Source organism: Otolemur garnettii, unplaced genomic scaffold (assembly GCF_000181295.1).
Source record: "Otolemur garnettii isolate 467f Iridium unplaced genomic scaffold, OtoGar3 scaffold00007, whole genome shotgun sequence".
In the NCBI taxonomy this organism is placed as follows: domain Eukaryota; kingdom Metazoa; phylum Chordata; class Mammalia; order Primates; family Galagidae; genus Otolemur; species Otolemur garnettii.
Genome location: NW_003852402.1, coordinates 38,166,136 through 38,184,468, shown reverse-complemented (window position 1 = coordinate 38,184,468; position 18,333 = coordinate 38,166,136). Strand labels below are relative to the sequence as shown.

At 36.4% G+C, this 18,333-nt stretch overlaps 1 protein-coding gene across 3 annotated transcripts in view; it reads right to left on the bottom strand.

Moving 5' to 3' along the window:
- PPP1R12A (protein phosphatase 1 regulatory subunit 12A) overlaps window positions 1–18,333 on the bottom strand; it is a 146,665-nt gene that overhangs the window by 16,220 nt on the left and 112,112 nt on the right. For all 3 annotated transcript variants that reach the window (XM_003783388.3, XM_012801208.2, XM_012801207.2), the window contains 6 exons: window positions 15,809–15,899; window positions 14,135–14,335; window positions 13,729–13,897; window positions 10,967–11,088; window positions 6,596–6,661; window positions 651–667 (listed from right to left, as the gene is read on the bottom strand). In XM_003783388.3, coding sequence (XP_003783436.1) covers window positions 651–667; window positions 6,596–6,661; window positions 10,967–11,088; window positions 13,729–13,897; window positions 14,135–14,335; window positions 15,809–15,899 — 666 coding nt within the window. The remainder of the gene's footprint in view (window positions 1–650; window positions 668–6,595; window positions 6,662–10,966; window positions 11,089–13,728; window positions 13,898–14,134; window positions 14,336–15,808; window positions 15,900–18,333) is intronic.

Sequence of the window (18,333 nt, the reverse complement as noted above, 5' to 3'; positions counted from 1 at the left end):
CCTCCAACTCCTGGGCTCAAGCGAGTCTCCTGCCTCCGCCTCCCAAGTAGCTGGGACCACAGGCGCCCGCCACAACGCCCGGCTATTTTTTTGGTTGCAGCCGTCATTGTTGTTTGGCGGGTCCGGGCTGGGGATTTGAACCCGCCACCTTAGGTGTACGTGGCCGGCGCCTTAGCCGGTTGAGCTATAGGCGCCGAGCTGAGATGACACTTTTTAACGTGTCTTCATTGGTTCATTCTTATCTAAAAAGCAAGGCTACAGGAGAAGAATCTCAATACCTACTCAAATAAAATTCTGGCCCAGGGTAGGATTCATCAGTCATAAGATAGTTAATGGAAGGTTATTTTAATACTCTTGTTAACAATGAGATAGTTAATGTTGAAGTAATTTAGAACACGTTGGAAAACTTAAGATAAGTTACCATTATTGTAGAGATTTGGGAACAATTCTCTTAGTGACTTATTATAACTAGTGAAGTGGAAATAAAGCCTTTAACGATGAAAGCTAATAACAGCGATTAGGTAATCTAAATTTCTATAGATTTTTTTTCTTTCCAAATAATTCTGTAAGTTTACAAAATCTGTAAATACATATTTTTAGCAAGAATATAAATGACCAAAAAAATCAGTAAAAAAAACTGTAAAACATACCTAGAAATGGAATCCACCTAGAAAGATATGAAGAGAAAAAACCATAGGCATATTAAATTTTTATGCTTTCATTAAACTATTAACCTATGAGTGGTCAAGTAAATTTAATATAACATCAGTAGTGTTTTCGCACTATAAAACTAACTTAATTGTTCATTACATCTACTTTAACATCAATGTAGTTGTTTTTACACAATGGCAAAACAGAGTCACTGTGTATTTTTACCTGCACAGCACCATATAATTACATGTGGCAAGTTATGGGCATCTCTTGTGATTTCCTACAAAAACCACCATATATTATTTTTTAATGAGAAGAAAAAAAAATTGAGAGACTAAGAAACATATCCAGTCCTTAAACTCAGCAGAAGAAAGTAATGTATTTACATCAACAAAGATCAAGTTTATTATATGGTATCTCAAAGCAACCATTTTACTCATTTTTCTGTTATTAAGGCAATGATATTAGAGGCAAACTAATAAATAACCAAGGTATTTTATGCACAATAGCATAAACATGTTTTGTTTAAAATTTATTCTGCTGAAATCCTAACTATACATCCCTTCAATGAAAGCAATTAGGGGATGGGAAATTTAAGTTAATTTTCTCAAGCAAAGAATATGTTACACTGAAGTTCACGTAAAATGATCCTGAAATGTTCACTGACCTCTTAATTTTCAGTGCGATAATTATTCAAAAATCATTTATTAAATTTTTAAACTTAAATATTTGTAATTTCACATTATATTTATCTTTAAATACACTGTAAAATTATTGGGTTCCTTTGGGATTATTTTAAGTCTACTCTGGGTTAAAAATGTTTTAACTAGGGAGGTGCCTGTGGCTCAGTGGGTGGGGTGCCGGCCCCATACCCCAAGGGTGGTAGGTTCAAACCTGGCCCTGGCCAAACTGCAACAAAAAAATAGCTGGACATTATGGCAGGCGCCTGTAGACCCAGCTACTCTAGAGGCTGAGGCAGGAGAATCACCTAAGCCCAAGAGCTGGAGGTTGCTGTGAGCTGTGATATGACAGTACTCTACAGAGGGTGACAAAGTGAGACTCTGTCTCTGGAAAAAAAAAAGTTTTGACTAAAGGCTTTGTAAATTTTTTTCTTTTTTGAGACAGAATCTCACTATGTCACCCTCATCACAGCTCACAGCAACCTTAAACTCTTGGTCTTAAGTGATTCTCTTGCCTTAGCCTCCCAAGTAGCTAGGACTACAGGTGCCCACCAAAATGCCCAGCTATTTTTTTGATGTAGTTGCTATTGTTTGGAAGGCCCACACTGGGTTCAAACCCACCAGCCCTGGTGTATGTGGCCAACGCCCTACCTGCTGAGCTATAGGCACTGAGCCAAGGCTGTGCAAATTTCCTTTGAAAACCAATTTTGCCCTTGTTCTCTGTATTGTTTCAATTTCTTGTAATGAAGTACTTTATTGATATATTCTTTGTGTTTATAATTAACTATTAGGTATCATTCAAATGCAGTGAACATGTACACAATTTGGTTCATTCATGAACTAAAATGTGTTACATATCCAATGAAGACATCCCATCTCACTTTATAGTCTGCACATTCATTTACTGGTTTAATTTTTTTTTTTTTTTTTTTTTTGAGACAGAGTCTCAAGCTATTGCCCTGGGTAGAGTGCCAGGGCTTCACAGCTCACAGCAACCTCAAACTCTTAAGTGATTGAATTGCCTCAGCCTCCCAAGTAGCTGGGACTATAGGCACCCACCACAACACTTGGCTATTTTTTTTTATTGCAGTTGTCATTCTTGTTTTAGTTGGCCCAGGCCAGGTTCGAACCCACCAGCCTCAGTGTATGTATGTGGCCAGCGCCCTACCCACTGAGCTATGGGAGCTGCCCTGATTTAAATTTTTAAAATATAAAATTCCAAGTAGTCACAGAAATAACTCAAATTATGTTTGTCTTTAAAAAAAACAAGGTGTTATCATTGATTATTTAAAAATCAATGATAAATTATAAATTATGGTTAAAAAAACACATAAAATTTACTGTCTAGGGGTATCCAACCTGGGGTCCGTGGGCCACATGCAGATTATCTGTTGTGTTAGACATTACAAAAATTATGCAGGGACTTTTTTTTGCTCATCAGCTTCTGTTAATGTTGGTGTGTTTAATGTGTGGCCTAAGACAACTCTTCCTCTTCCAATGGGTAGCAGAAAAAAGAAAAGAATGGCTGGACACCCCTGAGCCATTTTTACCATGTACAGTGCAGTACTGTTCACTGTATTTGCATGTTGTACAACTGGTCTCTAGAACCTTTTCATCTTCAAAAAGCAACAAGTCTACACCCAGGAGACAACGTCCTTTCTTCCCCCTACTCTCATCTGTGGCAACCATAATTCTACTTTCAGCGTCTATGAATTGGACTACTTTAAATATCTGAGTAAGTGGAATCCCCTAGTGCTTACTGTTTTGCGACTGCCTTATTTTACTCAGCATAACATCCACGTTTCTCCCATTAATTTTTTTTCCAAATTAAAAATATCTTTATAATTTTTCTGATCACAGTACGTAAGTGCATATAATAGTGTCCACAGTTCCTCTGTAATTCTCCAGACCTCTACTCCCTAGATAACCTTTTCTGATCACATAATATACAGATATATATACACATACATTTTACTTAAATCTATTTTCTACCAATGAAATCTCAAATTTTTGCTTTTCAAGCAATACTCTTATGAATGCCATTTAGATTTATCTTTACATACTTTATTTATAGCTTTGAAAATAAATTTCTAGAAGTGGAAGTGCTGGGTGGCGCCTCTGACTCAAAGGAGTAGGGCGCCGGCCCCATACACTGGAGGTGGCAGGTTCAAACCTGGCCCTGGCCAAAACCTGCAAAAATAAATTTAAATAAATAAAGAAGTGGAAGTGCTAAACTAAAAGACATGGACATTTTCATAAGGCTTCTGATTTGGGCCATTAAACTGATCTCTACAAAGAATGGATTTATTATAGTTCCAAAACTTTGTAAAACAATGCCTATTTCAATACTTATGCCAAACACAGGCATTACTAAATTTTGCCAATTTTACTTTTTTATTGTTATGTTTTTGATTATTGAGATTGAATGCATTTTCACATCTACTGGCTATTTATATTTCTTCTTTTGTAAAGTTTATAGATTTCATGTATTTTTTCCCTTATTTTTTTTTAATTGGGTCCCAAATACTAACCTTTTATATATTAAAAAAGAGGGCTATGATTATCTATTGTTAGACTAAGTAAACGTGTGTCTCCTAACTTTTTTTTTTTTTTTTAAGAGACAGAGTCTCACTTTATTGCCCTCCATAAAGTGCCATGGTGTCACAGCTCACAGGAACCTCCAACTCTTGGGCTTAGGCGATTCCCTTGCCTTAGCCTCCTTAGTAGATGGGACTATAGGCACTCGCCACAACACCCCGCTATTTTTTTGTTGCAATTTGGCTGGGGCCAGGTTTGAACACACCACCTTTGGTATATGGGGCTGGCGCCCTATCCACTGAGCCACAGGTACTCCCCCTATGTGTCTCCTAACTTTAATAATATCTTACCTTTATATGTTTAAATAATCAAATCTGGGTGGCGCCTGTGGCTCAGTGGGTAGGGTGCCAGCCCCATATACTGAGGGGGGCGGGTTCAAACCCAGCCCTGGCCAAACTGCAACAAAACAGTAGCCAGGTGTTGTGGTGGGCACCTGTAGTCCCAGCTACTGGGAGGCTGAGGCAAGAGAATCGCCAAAGCCCAGGAGTTGGAGGTTGCTGTGAGCCATATGATACCACAGCACTCTACTGAGGGCTATAAAGTGAGACTCTGTCGCTACAAAAAAAAAAAAAAAAAAAAAAAAAAATCAAATCTGTTAATCTTTGTTTATGGTTTCTTGCCCTTGGTTTAAATTTTGGATTTATTATGGATGTTCTCTGTATGCTAAATGGAATAGCTTAGTAAAATCTATCCAAAGCATTCAAAGCAAATCAAAAGAAAGCAACAGAAGGCTCATTTAGAAATGATGAATGACGACATTATAAAGTAACTCAAATTACGTGAAAAAATTTTATCTTAATTTTCTTTTAATTTATATCTTGAAGGCAGACAGCTTAAGCTTCACATACTTTTCAGAATTTTCAAGGAAGTTTCAGCATCTTACAATTTAGTTTTCATTTAAGCAAAAAAGTACACAACAGAAAGTCATAAATTAGAGAAGTTTTGTTATCAAACACGTTTTTTGAAGTAACACTATTTCAGAAAATGTACATAAGAATTTTGCCAGTCACACGATTCACAGAAAAGTATAAGCAGATGTGACTAGCTTTTAAACCAGAGCAACCATTTTCTGGGCAAAGCACTTTTGTGGTCTGCTGTATAAGACATGGTGGGTTTGCATCTTAACCTCCATTCTTTCTTTTCCCTATGACACAGCAGTCCCTAGCCTTAGGGGAGATGGTGCGTAGCTCAGGTTGCTATCAAAACCACAGCAATAGCTCAGTGGTGGGCTCTGCCTGGACTAAGCCAATTATATCATCTCATTCCTTTGAGGTAAATCAGCCTGAGGATGAAGCTGACAGCATTGTGTAATATAATGGAGTACAATTCAGTTTGAGTTCGGGTTTCTGTTACTTGTAACAAAGAATGTTAGCACAAAGCAAGGTCTAAACAATGTTCTATTTAAAAATGAATAAAAACTATTCAAGTTGTTTGCACCTAAGAAAACTTATCTTCTTAGAAACAAGGCTTACTTAATCTTACTGTAGCTAATGTATAATTTTAACAGTAAAATATAGCATATATCAATATGTTTCAAAATTACACCTTTGGAAGCTAGTCTGTTTACCTGTCCAATGTTTTTCCTTAAACAATGGAAATGTATGGGGTTCTCTTGGAAAAGGGAGATGATGGATGACTTGAAAGAATAAAGAAGACACACAGGTAAACTGGGGAAGTGCCAGCAACTGATAGGCAGAGTTTAAGTGAAAAAGCTTTTACCCTGCCAATAATTTACCTTCAGAACTAATTCATTCCTTAATCTGTCTGGTCACCTAAAGATAAAATAAAAGTAACTTATGGTTCAAAACAGGCAAACTTAGAAGCCTTACAAGTAATGCTTAACTGTCACCTAGCATAGGTCACCTTTGGGTCACCTCACATTACTGTAGGTCACCTTGATGAGTAAAAAGAAATGTGAGAGCTTTATGAAGAAGCCCCAAGCCAGAATGTAGAAGGTGGCATTAATATGCTAATGCCCAGCCCAGAACTCTACAACTCCACCCTTAAATGATTAGAGCTCTTTAAAGTGTTTTCACTTTCTGCACAGCCAAAGAGGAAAAAGAGGAGTAAAAACAAAAGGGAGGAAACTTTTACCCCTTGCTAGTTATGCAGCCTTAGGGACTGTGGGAGGTAAGAAGCCCTTTTCAGAAGATTGTCGGCAAGATGAACTGTGGTGATGAATAGAAAAGTCCTCTGGAAAAGCTACATTTTGTATTGATAACATGTAAAGAAGGCTACCATTTCTATCTTCTCTACAACATAGCTTGTCATCTATAGAAATAAAATCTCAACATACTACTTCTGGTTTTCCATTACTGCTGAGGATCCTTTAGGTATTTTCCTTTGGTCAAGAGTACTGTTTTTTGTTTTTTTTTTTCTTTTTCTCTTTAACTGTGAAGGGTAAATTACCTACAATAAACATCATCCACTTAGAGCGTACAATTTGATGCGTTTTCAGAGTTATGTGTATCCACAAAACTACCACTATAATCAAGACCTCTCAAATATGCTTGGTGCCTCTTCTAGTCTTTCCGATCCTGACCCCAGGCTGTCACTGCCATTGTGCCCCTAGCATGTAGGTACAGTCTATCTTACATGAATAAATATGATTAAACACAATAATAAAAATTATGAATATTCTCGACCCAAAAAATAATGCTATTTACCTGAGTTTCTTTCTTATTAGATCCCTCGTCTGTATCTGATTGTTGTTCTTGTTCATTTTCATCGCTCTAAAAATAGATTAACAATTTATTTTAGGAAGATAAAAGACATTTCAAACAGTTGACATTTAAGAACATTAGGGCTTTTCCAATCTAAAATGATTCTTCAGGAAACTATGCCATGAAATGGATCAAAAGAGAAACTGATTTCTATCTTTCTACCCTGTTGAGAGTGTGTCCATTTTTCTGGCATGGCACAAGCTAAGTGAGTAGGGGAGTGAACACGGGGAAGGAAGACCAGCTTACCTAACATGCAGCGTGGGGATGAGGAAGCTGCAGTCTCAACATGAGAGAGAAGATAGTCCCTTTCGTATTAATAATGATACTGCATATACTTTCTAGCCAATATAAGTATTATTTAGTCACTCAACTATAATGAGGCAGAAACAATAGAAATAAATGCATTTTATTTTAAGAAAAGCTAGCTTTACTAAGTTTGGCACAATTTTTGCAGCAGTCCTAAATTTAGGTGGTTTCATTTTTTTTTTTTCCAGACAGTGTCTTACTATGTTGCTCTTGTTAGAATGCCGTGGTGTCACAGCTCACAGCAACCTCCAACTCTTGGGCTTAAGTGATTCTCTTACCTCAGCCTCCCAAGTAGCTGGGAATATGGGCCCCTGCCACAACGCCCGGCTATTTTTTATTGCAGTTGTCATTGTTGTTGTCTTTTAGCTGGCCTGGGTTGGGTTTGAACCCGCCAGCCTCAGTGTATGTGGCTGGCGCCATAACCAACTGTGCTGTTGGTGCCGAGCCTAGGTGGTTTCTTTAGACATTTCTTGGGAGGTTAAAGCACACCAAATAGAAAATCAAGGTCTTGGCTAAATTAAACTTAGAATCCCAGATTACAGCAATATTCTACGAGAAGGCCTTGAAAAATCTCAAAAAAATGTTCATAGGTTAAAGGGCAAGAAAAAGGAAATTTACATTCAAACTTAACTGGCTAAGGCTCACTGTAAAATACCAAAGTTTTAAACTAGATAAACCTAGTTTCATACTAAGCATTAGCATAATTATTTTCACCTATGTGATTTAAGGCAAATTATTTAAATATTTTCAGTCAAAATTACCTTATCCATAGAACTTCACAGAATGTTTCTAAGGATTAGAGTTATCTTTATATAAGCTACCATTTTGGTAGCTAGTAAAAATGATACAGAAAGTTAATAAGTGAACAGGAGAAAGTAGTGCTGCTGTGCTGTGTTATTTATTATTAATTCCCCGCCATGAACTGACTGTTCTCAAGCGTTACAATATCATCTACCACCCTTTCTTTGACTGAGCCCTTGGCTCTTTTCATATATTGTCTGCTATAGTTTCAAATGTGAACCAAGGAAGGAATGAGGCTTTGATGGCTGATTAGAGATCAGTTCAAGCTGGCCCAAATTGAAAACATGGGTTTTGACAGTGTGGCTCTGAGGAATTATCTTTGTAATGCTTGTCAAGTGCCAATTCCAGAAAGTGGTGTTTTAAAGGAAGAACTGGTACAAACAAATTGAGGAAAAAAATAATATTAAATAATATTGCTTTGCCTATAAAATTCAAAACACATATGACTTAAGAAGATGACTTAATTTTAAGTAATAAGAATTACTCATTACTTAATGCTAAGTAATGTTAGGTGTTATTATTCAAATGGTACTGCATAATCTAAATCAAACAGGTTATTATGTACTTCCTGCCAAAAGGATACTGAGGTTAGGCACAGTGGCTCATGCTTGTAGTCCGTGCATTTCGGAGGCTGGAGCAGGAAGATCATGAGAGGCCAGAAGTTTGTGCCCCATAAAACAACAGAAAAATTAGGGGGCATGTCAACATGCCCCAGCAAATTGGGCTGAGGTGGGACAATCAATTGAACCCAGATGGTTGAGACTGCAGTGAACTATGATAATATCACTGCACTCTAGCCCAGGCAACAGAGCAAGACCCTGTCTCAATTAAAAAAAAAAAAATTTTTGCAGAACCAGAATCTAATCAATCTTCTCACTCTAACTACTAATTTATAGGAATATAACGAACAGAAGAATGTGCTAAACTATACTGCCCGGATGTGATAATCACTCAGTTCCTTCAAAATTAATTTTAAGAAAAAAAATGAGATTGAGGGAGAAATGTATTAATTTTAAAACAGACTTTAAAGAAATAACTCATCATAATGTAGGCACCTTGTTTAGTTCACAATCAAGCTAGTAAACTATGAAGGTGTAACAACAAACCACTCCTGGCATGTATGAATCAACTGGATGTTAAACCTGACGGAACAAATGAAAGTAAGGATTTATTATTTATGTATTTAACAATATATCCTTCTATAGAGTTCTAATAATTTTAAAGAGCACAGATACTAACATATTTGTAACTAAAATGTTTTGTCTAGGATTTTCTTCTAAATAATATGGGAGTTGGGGAAGTTGTGGGAATTTAGTTGAAACAATGGATACTTGAGACGAGGTCATTACACTACTTTGTTAATTTTGTATAGTATATGTTTGAACTTTTTTCTATATTAAACATCAAAAGAAAAACAGGAAGCTATTTTTCTATCGTCCCCATCTGTTATTTCTCCTTTCTTGTCATTATGTATTATTTTACTTTCCTTCTCTTTTCGTTTCTATAGCCACATGCACCCTTGATTCAAAGTCCAACATAAATGAGTACTTTGTCCAAATCATGAATGATGTGAACACATTAAAATTCTCTAACTTCTTTTAATATTTTCCCATATTTTGTTTATTTTCCCATATTTTTGCTATGTTTTCATTTACCTTAACTTTTTCCATATTTTAAACTACATATAACACAATGTTATTTGTGATACATGTAATTAAATGACAATGAAATAAAACACCTTGATTAAAAAGTAAAATGTTCAGAAAAAAGATGACTTAAATATATTTATGAGAAAAACAGGTAAGTTTAAAAAAAAGTAGCTGTATTATATGAAGATTAACAATAATTTTTTTAAAAAGCATTCCAAAAAGCAGACTTCAAGGTAAAATATTAGAGATAAGGAAAAGTATTCTGAGAAAAGGGTCAGACCCCATGTTCTCATTAATGGAAGAATAGACACAGTAGAGATTAAAAAAATCTATTTTTATAATAATAAAATTACATATACTGCTACATATAACAGCACAGCTGTATCTCATAAACATAATACTGAGTGATAAAATCTACAGTTCTGTTTATATACTTTTTTTTTTTTTTAAACAGAGCCTCAAGCTATCCCCCTGGGTAGAGTGCTATGGCATCACAGCTCACAGCAACCTCCAACTCCTGGGCTCAAGTGAGTCTCCTGCCTCCGCCTCCCAAGTAGCTGGGACCACAGGTGCCCACCACAACGGCCGGCTATTTTTTGGTTGCTGGGACCACAGGCGCCCACCACAACGGCCGGCTATTTTTTGGTTGCTGGGACCACAGGAGCCCGCCAAAACGCCCGGCTATTTTTTGGCTGCAGCCGGCATTGCTGTTTGGCCGCCCAGGCTGGATTCGAACCCGCCACCTTAAAGGCACTGAGCCTGTTTATATACTCTTCAAAAACAGGTACAATTAACTATAGTGGTAGAAATCAGATACTAGTTGGCTTTGAAAATGAGAATGATAGGTGTTAAGAAGGAGAATCTGGGGGCATCTACAGTCTGTTTCTGTAGTGATCCCACAGATTGGTTCCACCGTGCTCATTCTTTAAACTGCACGTTTATGAATTGTGGTTCTGCACACGTCATACTTCACTGAAAACTTCATTTAAAAAATTCAGAGGCTAAAAATGGGTAGATTATGTTTGTTCTTCTCTAGTTACATGCTGTATTGCAACAGTATAAATTTCACGTCAACAGTCGTATCTCAGTTCTTTCTCTTGCATATGAATAGCAATGTCAGATATACGATCAGAGATCAGGGAAAAGGCTTCATTTCTTACAGGATAATTGTAATTCGGTAAGTAAAGGACCGCTTCTATCCAGTATCCTTTGAGATAGTAATGATTCTGCTTTGTAGATTTATAATAATATTTGTAAACTTGAAATTAAATGTAAAAAATTCCTCTGGCATCTCTAAAATAAAGCAGTTTAGTTATTATAAAATAATCAATATATGTACTCTGAGCTACAGCCATTTTTATTGTTATTCCCAAAGTCAGGTCAGAACTCTTCCTTTTAAGTAGTACTAAATTTGTAAATAGTTACCATCCTTATGAAGAACTTTTATTTAACAACTTGACTCTGAATATATAATCTGAGGCATATCAGAAATTATTAGTATGGACTTTCAAGAACATTAAGCACACTATGAAGTAGTTACACAGTAACAGGTACTTACATCTTGTGTCCAGAATGAAACTCCTGTAGATCTTCTTTTCTCTCTCGGTCGCCGTCGTTCTCTGATTGATTTAGGTTGTGATTTATCTTCTCCTTCTTTTTCCTCTTCTTTTTTTTCTCCCTCTGTTAAGGATTACAATGAAACACATGATAGCAATGTATCCTGACAATATTTTGCAAGGTAACGGACTAAGTAATTCTAAGTCAAATTCCTCTAAATTTCTCTAACCAGAATTAATTTTTCCCTCCTCTCAACTCCCCTATACACTTGGCTTAAACATGTTATCTCTATTTCCCATTAGATACTTTCTTGAAGGTCACAAGTAGTAATTATCTTCATAGTTCTAGTGCCTAAAATAAAAATTTTTCTCAAAAGAGACAAATATTTGATAAATTGAAAGCAACAAAATCCTATGAGAAGAATGGGGCTCCAGTTACTACTGTCTGAAAAGGAACTAGTTATTATATGCAAAGCAAACATTCAATGGGAAAAATGGTTATTAATGAAGGACCGGCTAGTGGAAATCACACCGATTGGTCAGTGTCTGCTTCTACTGCTGGTCTTCCCTTGGCAGTGATACAGTATTCATTTCATTTGCTCTTAGATCGTATCTAAGAGCAAATCCTTCTCTTCTGGAAAATATATTTACCTTTTATTAAAAACAAATCAACATAAGAAACCTTTTTTTTTTTTTTTTTTTTAGACAGAGCCTCAAGCTATCCCCCTGGTTAGAGTGTCGTGGCATCGTAGCTCACAGCAACCTCCAACTCCTGGGCTCAAGCGAGTCTCCTGCCTCAGCCTCCCAAGTAGCTGGGACCACAGGCGCCCACCACAACGCCTGGCTGTTTTTTGGTTGCAGCTGTCGTTGTTTTTGCGGGCTTGGGCTGGATTCGAACCCACCACCTTAGGTGTATGTGGCTGGCGCCTTAGCCACTTGAGCCACAGGTGCTGAGCCAAGAAACTTCTTTTTAAGATTTGTTTTCTTCTGTGACAGTCAAATGGCCTCAGGCTTATATACTACAAGAGTATTTGGGCCTCTGAATATGCTAAATATATAGACACACATTGAACAAAAATGACTAACCCCCTCCCCCAACTATTATGTCATTAGCAAAGAGTTACAGTAAAGATACCCCTGAATTAGAGTACTACGAAAGATTTTTAAATATTTGTAGAATCAGCCAGCTTAAAACAATGATCTCAAACAATTCAGGGGGCAGAGACTGCTATTACTTCTAGCCATTCATCTGTGAGAATTCAGCCCCAGTGTTGCTAAACCTTTCACATTTTCAAGAAAAGTCAAAACTATTAAGTTTTACATGAATATACCTAATTTTAAATGTTGGTTCAAAATTTTTACAAACACTATGCTGGCCTCACATACAGTGGTTTAAAGAACTGAAACATCTCAATGACCAACATTAAGAAAATCTGGCTGGAAATTGGGAAAAAGTTAATGTTTATCCTACATGTCATGACTAATACTATAAGATTTAGCCTTTAAGCTTGGCGTCTGTCACACAGTGGTTACAGTGCCAGCACATACACCAAGGCTAGCCGGTTTGAGACCAGCCCGGGCCAGCTGAACAATGGCAGGTGCCTGTAGTCCCAGCTATTTGGGAGGCTGAGGCAAGAGAATTGCTTAAGTCCAAGTGTTGGAGGTTACTGTGAGCTGTGACGTCACAGTACTCTGCCGAGGGTAAGAGAGTAAGACTCTGTCTCAAAAAAAAAAAAAATAAAAAAAAAATAAAAATATTTATAAAATATAAAATGCCTATATTAGAAATAATTTTATTTATTACCCATCTGATTTAAAGTAGGAATTAATTAGAATTTAAATAGTTTTTTATCAAATAAGGAAATGGTAACAGCATCGATATGCTAATATGTAGTTGGGAAAGAAATCCATTTCTCAAGAAATTAGCACAAAAATTTTGTTTTAGCAAGGACTCTACATATATTAACAGATTTTAGTTTAAAATAATTTCACTCATGCATACAAAATAAAAATTCCAAAAATATGCTCTATAAAAAGGACTCTACCTAAAAATGCAAATGTTGTAACCTACTTGTTTGTACCCTCACATTAATCTGAATTTTAAAAAAAAGAAAAAAGAGAAGAAAATGAAAAAAATATTAACAATTTACACGGCAAGCAAAAAATAGCTTAAAGCACAGGAAAGGTACCATATTTAAAAACTGCTTGTAGACCTAGGAAAAAGTACCCACCAGTTCTTCTATACTGATTTTTCATATCAGGCAGCCATGAAGAATTTTGTGAAGTATTAGGTTATAAAGATATTCATATAAACTATACCATTTTCCTGGTGGTGCATGTGGCTCAGTGAGTAGGGCGCGGGCCCCATACACTGAGGGTGGTGAGTTCACACCAGGCCCCAGCCAAACTGCAACAAAAAAATTGCCAGGCATTGTGGCGGGCACCTATAGTCCCAGCTACTCAGGAGGCTGAGGCAAGAGAATCACCTAAGCCCAGAAGTTTGAGTTGCTGTGAGCTGTGACACCATAGTACTCTACTGAGGGAGACTAAGTGAGACTCTGTCTCTAAAAAAAAAAAAAAAAAAAAAAAAAGTATCATTTTCTGTTTCTGTTCTCTACTTATCTCATTCTCAATCACCATATTCTGTGCAGAGTAAGATTTGTTAAGAAGGATGCCATTCTTTTTCTATTGAACTATTTAAGAAAAACTAATTCAAAGGACTACTTGAGGAAAAGGAAGTGTTTCTAAAATTCAGTCTTCTTACCTCTTTCGTTTTCTTTTGCTAATCCTCTGGAGTAAGCAGAAGTTATACCTACAAGACTGTTTGGCCTGTTTAGTTGACTTGAAGCATAGAGTGAACTGCTCATAGTAGAAAGTGAGGAGGACGAAGTGGTTGAACTGGAAGTTGATACTGGCCTATAACGCTGATAAGTCTGTGAAACATTAAAATTAAAACCCATTTGAAATATTAAAACACAATTAAAAACATACAGAACATTTAAACATTCATTCAAATGAAAAGTAATGTTCTAATCATTCTCAAGTAATTCCAGCTAAAGTACTTTTGAGTGTTGTGTATATGGTTTGTTGATATATAAATCTCTTGCATATTCACAGTCATAAAAATTATGTGTACTATTTAACCCAGCTGTGTACTGATACACTGTTACCTCATCGTATGTTCTGGAATACTTTTGTTTATATTCATCTTCTCTAGCTGTTTCTGATTCCTTCTTCTCTTCTTGCTTCTCTTTATCCTGTTTTTCTTTTTCTTCCTTTTCTTTTTCTTCATTTTCTTGTTCTCTGGTTCGGGCAGTACGACTTCTTCCTATTGTTTTTTCAGCTTCTTGAAGATCAGTCAATGTCACCCCCTGCATACATGAAAAGATAAACTTAATTGTGAGATGCACTAAAGCTTGTTTCAAAGGAGTATTTTATAAATACACATATAAAATGTGAATGTATTAAGTTCAAGACAAGCTTGGGAGACAGAGTAAGGCCCTGTAAAGAAAAAAAATAAGCTGGGCATGGTGCTGCATGCCTACAGTCTTAACAACTCAGGAGCCTGAGGCAGGAAGATCACTAGAGGCCAAGAATTCAAGGCTGCGGTGACTCTGTATCACTGTACTCCAGCGTGGGTGAAAGGACAAAACCCTACCTCATTCATTCATAAATAGATAAATAAGAATGCATTAAAAATTTAATATGCATGTCTGCAACTGGTTTGCAAACTGAAAAAGAATTTTTTCTCAACAAATTACATTTATTCATAATATTTGGAAGACCCAATATATACTTTGTGTGTGTGTGGTATTTTCTTTTAAGACAAAGTCTTGCTTTGTTGCCCAGCCTAGTGTGTGCTGGCATTATGGCTATTATTCTGCCTCAGTCTTCTGACTAGCTAGGAATATAGATACTCTACACCATGCCCAGCTAATTTTTTCTATTTGTTATAGAGATAGGATCTCATTCTTGTTCAGGTTGGTCTCAAACTCCTGGTCTTAAAGCAATCTGCCCGCCTCAGGCTCCCAGAATGTTAGGATTGCAGATGTTAGCCTACACTGTTTATATATTACATTATATGTATTTCTATTTATATGTTTAGGTATATGAACACACACTGAGTAATTGCTAAGGTTTAACGAAGATTTCAGTAAAGAAACAAGTTTTTAAGGTAGACCTTGATAGAGTTTAGATTTCAAGAAGTTAAAAGTGCAAAAAAAGTGTGTTAAGACACGAGTGTGTTAAGACACGAGCAAATAGTTCAGCTTGAAAGGCTAATGATAAGGATTAAACAGCTGAATCTGGACTGTTGAGCTCCCCAACCATAGGTAAGACACAAAGTCTTATATCACATATTGCATAATTTGAATGGTAAGATAAAGAGGTAAGGAGATAGTAACTAGCCTGCATAACATTTTTCTCACATTAGCTGTTGGATATTATCTAATATAAGAGACCAATTCCCTGCCCCCTGATTCAAGTATTCACAGAACTCTTCAATTATTATTTGATACCACATATGTTTAATTCATTCTAACACTTATCAAATACACTGTGCCAGACCCGGTATTAAGGAATGAGGATAAAAAAATCAATACTTAAAAAACCATAAAGGCATTAATTAGATGAAATATTATAGTAATAGTGTAACCACATACAAAAGGCTATAAAGAGGATTACAAGAGCAACTGTTACCTTTTAGGGTTTACACACACTATATACTGATATCAATATTTATACAGTAAAGTGAAAAAGAGAATAATTTATTTGTACCTTTTAAAGAACATATATACATTATGTACTATTCATGAAGTTTTATACATTATACACATTAAATATACCTGGGTTGACCTTCTAGACTGTCTTGCTTGTCTAGACCTTGCTTTTCTTTGGGATTCAGATTCTTCATCCCTAACAGGAGTGAGGTATGATCTACAGCAATAAATGAAAATTTTTAGTTAAACATACAATATCTTTGAATGTAAATATATATATATACACACACACATATGTTTCATATCTGATCATTTCTTTTTAGCTTAGAACAGATCTAGATTATTTTAACATTTCAGAATATTTTAAATTCTTCCCAACTACATTTTTTAATCATGTAATTTAAGAAGAAATCACATTTTAAAAGGAATTAAGAGAATTGAAGATTACAGGCACTTAAGTCTCAATTAACTCTGGAAGGCCAAGGTGGGAGGGAGGATCAGTTGAGGTCAGGTGTTTGAGACCAGCATGAGCAACATAGCGAGACTCCTTGACTCTACAAGAAATAGAAACCCAGCCAGGTGGGGTGGCATGTACCTGTAGTCCCAGCTATTCAGAATCCTGGAGGATCACCTGGGCCCAGGAGTTTTAGTATGCAGTGAGCTGTAACCATTACACTGCACTCTAGTAGTTTGGGCAAGAGAGAAAGACCCTGTGTTGGGGTTTACTCGGGGGGGGGGGGGGGGGGGGGGGGGGGGGAGGAATTTAGCTCTATTCAAAAAGGCAGAAGTATTTCATTTAGCAGAAGCCCAATCAATCAGAATGGATAGGGAGTAAACTTTTTGCTTGTTTTTAAAATAAGGAAACTCTCCTTCCCTAGTGCCCAAAACACCTCAAAAGTGATAATCTAAGCTCTGCTTTGAAGCAACTCATTCAATATTAGTTCTCCAGTTTGTGCTTAACTTCCTATAATGGGCAAAGTTCCTTTCCTTTTTTTATTAAGTCAAATACACATAGATCATGAATACATTCATGTATATGTGGGGTACAATGTGCTGACTTTTTTTTTTTTTAAACAATCTGCCATGGTTACATTAAACCAATCAACATAGTTTTCACCTCATTTACTTGATTATTGTGCCAAAACATCTATGTTCTACACTTCACGGGTTCACAGATTTGACTTGTACTCTTGTCATATGCTCCATAGGTATGGCCCCGCCTTTTACCCTCCCTCTATCAAACCTTCCCCCGGCCCTCCTTTCCCACTCCATTTCTCAATGGGCAAAGTTCTAATTTAGCTTTTTTAAAGACCTACTAAAAAGGGGCTTTAAATTTTTTTCTACTTATAGTATTTTCAAGTATTGGAAGACAGGCATCAAATTCCTTTCTAAATCTTTTATTTGCTAGCACATACAGTCCTAATTCCTCCAATTATTCCTCTTGGTCCTTTTCTGGTTCCGTGTGATACCATCTTCGATGACCACACTCCATAGACAGGCACTGCCTTCCTTCAGTACAACGGTTGGGACTGAATGCCACGCCAGACTAGGGGATGACAAGGAGTACGCAGCATCCCTGCGTTCCTGCCAGTGTGCTTTTGTAAATGATGTTTTTGGCAGACATCACGTTCTTGCTCATACTTTGAGTTCTCGAAATATTTAAGTGTTTTATACACAAACAGCTTTTACATTGGCATCTTACTTACTAATTGATTCTCTGAAACAAAGAACAGGACTTGGAATTTATCTTCACTACATTAATCTTATAAATTTAAGCCTATGTTCCACCTAATCACAGGATATGCTTCAAAAGCATGTAATCTATGTCAGAAGCTAAATAATCCACACCACTTGGGGAGCTGACACCGTCAACGCTGCCTAATTACGTTGCCATCTAGCTCGCATTTCTCAGCGAACACTTACAGAGGAAATGTATAGTTGACCACTGAATAGCACCTGTTCAAACTGCTATGGGTCCATTTATCTGAGGAGGTTTTTCATTCAAAGTTACACTGAGTGCGCCTGCCTCTCCTGTCTCTGCCACCCTAGACACCACTGCCGACCTCTCTTCTTACTCTTCCTCTTCAACGTGAATTTGAAGTGGATGAAGACCTTTATGACGAACTGCTTCCACTTAATAGGAAATGTATTTTTTTTTATGATTTTCTTAATAACATTCTCTTTGCCCTAGCTTACTTTATTGTAAGAATACAATATACTGTGTATAAAATATGTAACATTAAAAATATATCAACTGATTGTTTATGGTATTGGTAAGGCTGCAATCAACAGTAGGCTATTAGATACATTTGGGGAGGTTCAAAAGATACATGAAATTTTTGACTGAATGAGGATTTGGCCTCCCAAACCCTGTGTTGTTCACGGGTCAACTGTATGTCTACATTCTACGATATTTAAATTTATTAAGTTTATTCCACCTGTCTCTCTCTTGAAATCCCAAGCAATGTTCTAGTTAGTTTTCTTTATTCAAATATTCTTTTTACTTTTTAAAAAAGACTCTTTTGTTAGCTTTGTATTCTTCTCAATTTGTAATTCATTCTGTTCTTTAACCTGATTGTATTCATACAATTATAACGAACTTACTCAATTTACTGAAGGTTTTTATGCCTTCTCTTCTATTTTTTTTTTTT